Source organism: Otolemur garnettii, unplaced genomic scaffold (genome assembly GCF_000181295.1).
Source record: "Otolemur garnettii isolate 467f Iridium unplaced genomic scaffold, OtoGar3 scaffold00266, whole genome shotgun sequence".
NCBI lineage: Eukaryota > Metazoa > Chordata > Mammalia > Primates > Galagidae > Otolemur > Otolemur garnettii.
The window spans coordinates 892519-901643 of NW_003852661.1; the positions used below are offsets into that span (position 1 = coordinate 892519).

At 39.1% G+C, this 9125-nt stretch overlaps 1 protein-coding gene across 1 annotated transcript in view; it reads left to right on the forward strand.

Moving 5' to 3' along the window:
* Window positions 1–9125, forward strand: part of GUCY1A2 (guanylate cyclase 1 soluble subunit alpha 2) — a 255199-nt gene that overhangs the window by 40852 nt on the left and 205222 nt on the right. The window contains exon 4 of the mRNA XM_012813478.2: window positions 983–1701. Coding sequence (XP_012668932.1) covers window positions 983–1701 — 719 coding nt within the window. The remainder of the gene's footprint in view (window positions 1–982; window positions 1702–9125) is intronic.

Below are 9125 nucleotides of genomic sequence, written 5' to 3' on the forward strand. Positions count from 1 at the left end.
CTTCCTGCTCCACTCTTGGCACCCTCATTTCTGTGGGTGAAAGAGTGTGAATCATTCCGTAGTCTGCCATTATTAATGTCTCGCTTTGTCCCCTTTTCCTGAGATCTAGCCGACCCGCATACCTTCTGCGAGATTGCTAACTTAGCCCCATGTTTCTGCTAGATAACTCTGGCCTCTGCTCATTCGGGGCTGTAGAGACCCTCACCTGTTGGTATTTTCTATTTAGTACATACAGTTTAATAAGAAGTGAGATGATAATACGGATAATATATGGAAAAGATACAGCGACTAGTTGGACATTCTATGAAGACTGGGGAACTCTTAAGACAAAGAAAGGAAATCTTCAGAAAAAGAAGTATATTGTCTGTGATACCTGCAGCACGCGAAATGCAGTATTGACAAGTGAACGGTCAGATTAGCAGCATTCAAGAAGCTGTTGCTGTGGGAGTTAGGGCAGAGGAAGGGCTGTACAGGGACGGCAGAGGACTTTCAGATCCCTGAGACGCTCTGTGCCGTACACCAGTGGAGACTTGCCGTTCTACACTGGTTCTCACCTGTGCAATGTGCAGCCTCCAGAGTGAACCCGAACGTAGGCTCCTCAGTTGTAAGAAAGGTACCGCTCTGGAGAATGTTGTTAATGGGGGAGGCAGTGCAGGTATGGGGGCACGGGGTATACGGGAAATATCTGGACTTCTGCACAACTTTGCCATTAATCTAAAACTACTCTAAACAATAGAATCTATTTAAAAATAAACAAAGGGAAACATTTCATGCTCGCTGACATCTTAGAAGCATCCAGAAGATGAACTGAGCTCTAACTTCTCTGACGTGGGGTGTCCGAGTTAACCTCGGGGGAAGTTTGTGGGCCCACGGGAAGGACCCCTCTTGTTTCCCTCTCTAGACAGCTGTTTTGTTCAGTCTGTAAAGCCTGTAAATCCAGCCACGTCTATTTGACTGACCTTTGCTTCCTATTTACCTTTAGGTTTGAAGTTTGAGGAAATTCAAGAAAGATTTGGCGAGGAGTTCTTTAACACCTGCTTTGAAGAGAACGAGCGGGTCCTCCGAGCTGTGGGCGGCACGCTGCAGGACTTTTTTAATGGCTTTGACGCTTTGTTGGAACACATCCGAACTTCCTTTGGGAAGCAGGCCTCGCTGGAGTCACCCTCTTTCCTGTGCAGAGAGCTGCGTGAAGGCACGCTCATGCTGCACTACTTCCACCCCCACCACGTGGTCGGGCTGGCCATGCTGGGGATGATCAAGGCTGCAGGGAAGAAGATCTACCGGCTGGACGTGGAGGTGGAGCAGGTTGCGGACGAGAAGCTGCGCTCTGACGGCGCCAACCCGGGCAACTGTGGCTGCCTGACTTTCCTGATCAGAGAATGTGAAAATTCGAACATTACCAAGAACCTTGTGCGGGGAACCTCCCAGGTCCCCGCGGACCTCAGAATCAGCATCAGCACCTTCTGCAGAGCCTTCCCGTTCCACCTGATGTTTGACCCCAACATGTCCGTCCTTCAGCTGGGGGAAGGCCTGCGGAAACAGCTCCGATGCGACACTCACAAAGTGCTCAAGTTCGAGGACTGCTTCGAGATCGTATCTCCGAAGGTCAACGCCACCTTTGAAAGGGTCCTGCTGCGACTGTCCACCCCGTTCGTGATTAGAACAAAGCCTGAGGCTTCTGGCACTGAAAATAAAGACAAGGTAAGTGGTCGTGGACTTGAAATGGGTGATGGGAACTAGAAGAGTGGATAATTATTTCAATAAATTACATGCTGGCTGTGCTTGTAATTATTTAGGCAAGAGAGCTTAAAGTGCCTTTTAGAAGATTACTGGTCCCTGGATGTATATAAAGAGATTTGGCCCCATTCCCAGCCATTTTGCATAGTGTCTGCCTCATCCAATAATTTATTTCAGCATATAAAAAGGAGACATTTATTAATACCACCCACAGCAATTACAAAAGTGATAGAACTCACTAAAACCTAATAATAAAAACTCATGAATATTCTGGCTGATCGAAGTCAAACGATGAAGAAAAACAGCCTTTTAACATTGTGGGGCTTGACTGCTTTATCTTTAAATAAACATAGGTACTGCACTTTTATATATTCTCTTCTAAATTTCACATGGTAGGAACATCTGATTTATGTTCTGTTTTTGTCTTAATATGCAGAATATCGTATTCCCCAAAGTTGGAAATTAACTATCTTGAGACTTCTCTTACAATTAGATTTGTGTATTAAAATAGACACTTGTTTCTGTAGAACATTCTCATTATTTGAGATAATATAGTAGGCTTTTTTTTGTGCATTGCTCTGAATCCTTTTTGGGTTATAAATTACAAATAATCGATGAAAAGATACCAGAAATAAATGTTAAAATGTTTAGGTTTCACCAGCTACTTGGGAGGCTGAGGCAAGAGAATCACCTAAGCCCAGGAGTTGGAGGTTGCTGTGAGCTGTGACTCCAAGGCACTCTACCGAGGATGATAAAGTGAGACTCTGTCTCTCCAAAAAAAAAAAAAAAAAAAGGAAGAAAGAAAAAAAAAGAAAATTTAGATTTCAATGGACACATTGTCCTTCAGGACATACTTTTACAAATCAACATCAAAATAAACAATCAACTGTAAAGAAAAATAAGCTATGTTCTAATGTTAGGTCCTATACTGATAGACATAACTGTGATTCCTTTTCAGTAGAGTGTCATCGTCACGTTTTGTATTAGGGTCAACACAGTTCTTCCAGGCTACTCAGCTTGTTTCTGAGCATTTCAGGGAAGCTTTTGGCTGCTAGAAATGAACAGGTTGCTCTGTGCTGAGGGAAGGAGAATTGCAGAAATACCTAAAGACTCAGTGAATGAAGACTCTACACATCCTGGAGCGCCCACAGTAATAAATAAATACACCTGAAAGCAGAGCTGAAGATGTTTTTGAGTATTTAATACAGCACTAGTTTCATGATTGAATAATTTTTATAATTTTGAAGTTTCATAGGATTTTTTTAAAAAAGTATTTTAGAAAAATGGAATGATGCACATTTATTCAATATGACTCAATCAGGTGATTTAGGAAATTTATGCAGTAACGTTTTTATCATATAAATTTAGTGTTTTGAAACTAAGGATAGAACAGTATTCCAGTGTGGCACATTGGGTGTGTTAGTCTGAATGAATTATTATTGTTATCATTATTAGATCACATGATGTTTTAAATAATATTTTTACATATAATGTGTATGTACAATAACTGTTATCAATTTTGAAGTCTTTTAGCATGAAAGAAACTTGTTAAATATATATTTTTGCCCACTTTTGTAGTTGCTTTAGACCTGGAATTATTCTCGTTTTAATTTAGGGAATATTAAAGCTGTCAGTTCTGTTCTACAAAAGTACAATATTTGGATAGGAGGGCTTGAAGCATTTTTGGCCTTTAGAATTAAAGTTAGTATTTTTGAAAATACTGTCTGAGCTAGAATATATTATTAACAATATTGGTTGCTTTATATATTTTATAGATTTGACAAAAATTAATTCATTCCAAAGTTCCTACTTCAGATTTTCCTCTTATATTTCATTTGGCTGGTATTTCTATTTAATTTGTATACCAGGGTAAGAAATAGACATAATGAAAGGATGACTCAACTGTCAAGGCCCCCTGCCAATTCCAATAATAAGGAACTGTGCTCATTGAGAAGATGCAATTATCATTTAAACATGTTAGTGGCAGTTTAAAAATAAAGCAATAGGCAAGATTTTCAGTTAGAATAAGGTTAGTTATCTGCTCATCCTTACATTTATTTCTGCTGACTCACCTGGCTTTGCCAGAAAGGGATACCTGGGAGGCTGTTGTTGCCCCAGATTCAAACTATTAAGTTGTGGCATGGTGTCTTAAGCAAATGAATAACATTTTTGAATTAGTATGTCATCAAATGTCAAATCTGGAGTTTCTTAAGACGTGCAAAGAAGAAATAAAAATCAGACTTAAAAATTATGTTTTTATTGATAAATTTAACTTCAATAATCATTATTTTCCCCATAATTGCTATTCTTATTAATAGATTACCCTGTGCAGTCTAAAGTCTCTAATTTTTTAGTTGGCTTTGATAAGAAAAAGCTATTTAAAAATAATTTTGGACATTTATTCCTTAGTCTGACATTGAAGGAATTTAAATATTAATTTAATATTAATGGTTAAATTAATAATTTACCTGTTTTATCTGTGCATTTAATATCAGTGAACTACCATCTCTAGGCCCCTCCGCCCCCCAAATAAGAGCTGTGCAGCTCTATAGCTACAAACCAGCTGCAGATTGAGCAGTGATGCTTCTGAGAAACCACGGTCTTGGTCATTCTGTGGTGTCATTTACAGGTTAACTGGATGACTGGAGGTAGAACGTGCTCTGAGTAATTTGGTGAGATACTAATGAAACAGAAGGGCATCCTTCCGACCTCCAGAGTATTTATAACTTGGTCTTGCTGTAATGGAGTGTAAAGATATAAGGGGTGGTTCCCAGAAACAGGATGTCATTGAGAGGCGTATGATGTAGAGATTGGTGGCAGGCTTTGAAGAGAGGCAGAAGGGAATCTGACCTACCTGTCAGGAAGGGCTCATCCTGTTACCAAACCTGCTGATGGAATGAAATTCGGAAGCCGTGAGGTCAGTTTGCAGTGGCCTGACGGAGCTCTGACCCCATCACTCGGCTTCCTCCGCGTCTTCTCTGGATGACCGTCCAGGCCCCACAGACTCTTCTTTCTCCTTCTCTCTCCATTCTCCTCCCTACCATCTTGGATTCCCGTGTTTTCTTCTTTCCTTATGCTCAACGTCCTTTTTAGCATCTTTACTATCAGATGTCAAGCATTAAATATGAATGAATTAGTTCATTGTTTAAAAAAAGGCAACCGCTTCAGCATTGGGGCAGAGAGTTGGCTTGTATTAATTTGTGCTGTGTGTCTCTTTTACATCATTCAAATCTAGATTGTTCTGAGAATGTGGAAGTGTATCCTATGGGTCTTTCTGAGTTATGGGTGTTGAGGAGAATTTGAAAAGAAACTTGTTGCAGTGCTGTGAGCAGCTTGGAGGTTAATATTTAGTCGTGTAAACTGGGATTGGTGGCTCACGCCTAAATCCTAGCTCTTTGGGAGGCTGAGGCAGGTGGATTGCTTTTGCTCAGGAGTTCAAAACCAGCCTGAGCCAGAGTGGAACCTCATCTCTATTAAAAATAGAAAAACTAGGTGGGTATTATGGCGAGTTCTTGTAGTCCCAGCTACTTGGGAGAGAGTTTGAGGTTGCTGTGAGTTATTGGGTAGCCAGGCTGACGAAGTGAGATGCTGTCTCAAAAAAAAAAAAAAAAAAAAAAAAGATCAAAACCAAGTATTCAATCATGTAAACCTAACCCATTGATACAGATTCCAGCATTTCTTTGTGTGGAGTTGATCATGTTCACGGATAGGGTGGTTAGAAAGCGGACTCCTAACACATAGCTTGCTTCTCTGCACTGTCAGGCCGTGACGCGTGGAGAATGTCAGCAGCCTGGGGAGGGAGCTTCTCTGACAACCATGATTTTAGTAAATTCCTTTAATCTCTGAGCCTCAGATTTCTCCATCTAGAAATTAAGAAACTTACACTAATATTTAAACTTTTTGCTGTCTTACAAATCATAATATATACACATGTGCACGAGGTCATCGGATTCTGACCCTTTCCTTTCATCCCTATGATTCAATGAATTCAGATTTATCAAGAGAGATGGGGGGAGAATGTCACTTTACCTGTTTGTTATGAAGGGCTCATCCTGTTATTGAGACTGAGTTAAGATAATTCCCTGGTGTCTTAGGCTGCCACCTCAGAATGTTGTGTGTAGGGATTAAATGACATAATCCATGTAAAATTCTTATCTTCGATCCTGGGGTTAAGCACTGAATAAATGTCCATTATTGCTTCTGCCACTAGTTTAGTGGTTCTCTCTGCCTGCGCCCTCTACCTGTCCATTCCCTTGTACGAGAAAGTCCTGGATACCAGTAGGATTGATAATTTTATAGGACTGTCAAGCTCACCTGACTTCCGTACAAGATATGGTCTGTGCTCCTGTCTCTTTCATAAGGACTGGAGGACCACATGTCCCAAATTTTATAGAATCTCCATTTGGAGCTGCCTTTCATTTACATGCTATTATTGTTTTAAAATCCGAGTTCTCTTTTCTGATTCATGAAAGTTGGAACCAAGTTTTCATCACGTGTGTCTGCTAATATCTTCTGTGTTCATTTAGCACGGCATTCTGCAACGACTTCCAAAATAAAACGGATGAGTTAACTTAGGCACAACCTGAAGCAGCAATGAATTTTGAGAAACAATAAATAACATGAGTTCTTTTGACCTTTTTTTGGTAGCAACGCTTCAGAGGACTTTAATAACACCCAGCAGCTGAAATTCAGCATCCCTGGAGCTGCAGTCGCCTTGTTATTCATCTTCACTTTTGTTCTCAGGGCTGGAGCTGAAGAAAAGCATAACAAAAACACATTTCTTTTTAAATTTCCAGAAATATCCTTACATTTGTCTTATTAATGACAACCTGCAAACAAATGCTGGGAAGTAATTCTCACAAGAATCAGGTAGGAAATGGCATCTGATTTGCTGTGGTCAATCAGTTTCCAGATTACTCCTTTGTCTCTTCTAGACAGGTGCCCATTGTTTTCAGAGGGGATGATTGAAAAGTTTTAAAATACATTTATTAATGACTCCATACCATAAAGAGTCTCCTGAAGGTTTCACTGGGCTGTCAAGAGCACCTCATCTGCCTTCCGCTTCGATTTAATTGTGGAAAGTGTGAGCGTTTCTACTCTGTTCAGATCATAATATTTTATTAGAGAATTTCAAATATTGAACTATGGTTTTAGTGACGGACAGCTTGACATTAGTACTTTCTCTATACATCAGCAGAACACAGACATAACTTCATCCAGAATTATCTGTAGTTTGTTTTTGTGTGAATGAGATCTCAAATTTCAATTTTTGTGTTGCTAACATTTCTTTAGAATGGCTCCCTGAGCACTGAGTTCTTTTAAAGTAGATTAAACAGATTGGTATTTTAATATAGAGATGAATGATGTTCATTCTGGTTCTGCTTTTTTAATTTATTTACTTTTTTGTTTTTATTAAATCGTAACTGTGTACATTGATGCATTTATGGGCTTCAGTGTACTGATTTGATATACAATGTGAAATGCTTACATTGAACTAACATGTCCATCACCATTATATTATATTCTTAATAGTTTTGAATCTGTTCTTAATAGATTCTTAGTTTCATCATGCACATTAAGTGAGGTGCCCCCAAATACCCGTCCTTCCATATATCCCCCCTCCCCTCTCTCTCCTCTTCCCTTCTACTTTCTGGACTATAGTTATGTTTTACCATTTGTATGAATGTGTAAGTGATTATTGATTTCATAGTAATATTGAGTACATTGGATACTTTTTTTCCCATTCTTGAGAAAAGAATTAAGAAGAATATGTTCCAGCTCCATCCAGGTAAACATAAAAGATGTGAAGTCTCCATCTTTTTATGGCTGCATAGTATTCCATGGTGTACATACACCACAATTTGTTAATCCATTCATGGGTCAGTGGGCACTTGGGCTATTTCCATGTCTTGGTAATTATGAATTGGGTTGCAGTAAACATTCTGGTGCAGATGTCATTGTTGTAAAATGATTTTTGATTATCTGGGTATATACCTAGTAGAGGAATTGCAGGATTGAATGGTAGGTCTACTTTTAGTTCTTTGAGTATTCTCCAGACTTCTTTCCAAAAAGGTCATGGTAGCTTGCATTCCCATCAGCAGAGTAGAAGTGTTCCCTTCTTTCTACATCCATGCCAACATCTGTAGTTTTGGGATTTTGTGATGTGGGCTAATCTTACTGGAGTTAGATCATATCTCAAAGTGGTTTTGATTTGCATTTCTCTGATGATTAAAGATGATGAGCATTTTCTCATGTGTTTGTAGGCCATGTGCCTATCTTCATCAGAGAAGTTTCTGTTCAAGTGTCTTGCCCACATAGAAATAGGGTTATTTGTTCTTTTCTTACTGATTATTTTGAGCTCTCTGTGGACTCTAATTATCAGACCTTTGTCAAAAGCATAACCTGCAAAAAGTCTTCTCCCATTCTGCAGGTTGTCTGTTTGCTTTACTTACTATGCTCTTGGCTGTGCAAAAGCTTTTTAGTTTGATCAGAGCCCAGTGATGTGGGTTCATGTGGTGTTTACATACCATGCTCATGGGTGGGAAGAATCAACATTGTTAAACTGTCTGTACTACCCAAAGCAATTTACAGATTTAATGCAATTCCTATTAAAGCACCACTGTCATACTTTAAAGAGCTTGAAAAGATAGTGCTTTGTTTTATATAGAATCAGAAAAGACCTTGAATAGCAAATACATTCATTGCTCAGAAATAAAAACAAATCAGGAGGTATCACATTACCAGACTTCAGGCTATACTACAAATCTATACAGATCAAAACAGCATGGTACTGGCACAGAAACAGAGAGGTAGATTTATGGAACAGAATAGAGAACAAAGAGATGAACCCAGCTACTTATTGTCATTTGATCTTCAACAAGCATATCAAAAATATTCAGTGGGGGAAAACTCCCTATTTAACAAATGCTGCTGGGTGAACTGGCTAGTGGCCTGTAGAAGACTAAAACTGGACCCCCACCTTTCACCACTAACAAAAATTGATTCTCACTAGATAAAAGACATAAGACATGAAACTATAAAAATACTAGAAGAGAGTACAGGGAAAACACTTGAAGAAATTGGCCTGGAAGAATATTTTATGAAGAGGACCCCTGGGCAATTGAAGCAACACTAAAAATCCATTAGTGGGACCTGATCAAACTGGTTCTGCTTATAGTATATAAAAAATACTATCATGTTGACATTATGGTAGTATGCAGTTTCTGTATGCTTACTATATTTTATAGAGTCAGAATGGATGATTACATACCAGGGGTGCCAAAAAGTGTGTACACAATTTAAGTGATCTTGTTGGAAGTAAAATCAATCATTCCTAAAGTGTAAGAATTTGAGGTAAAATGGGCGTGCACAGCACGTCTGGGTACACT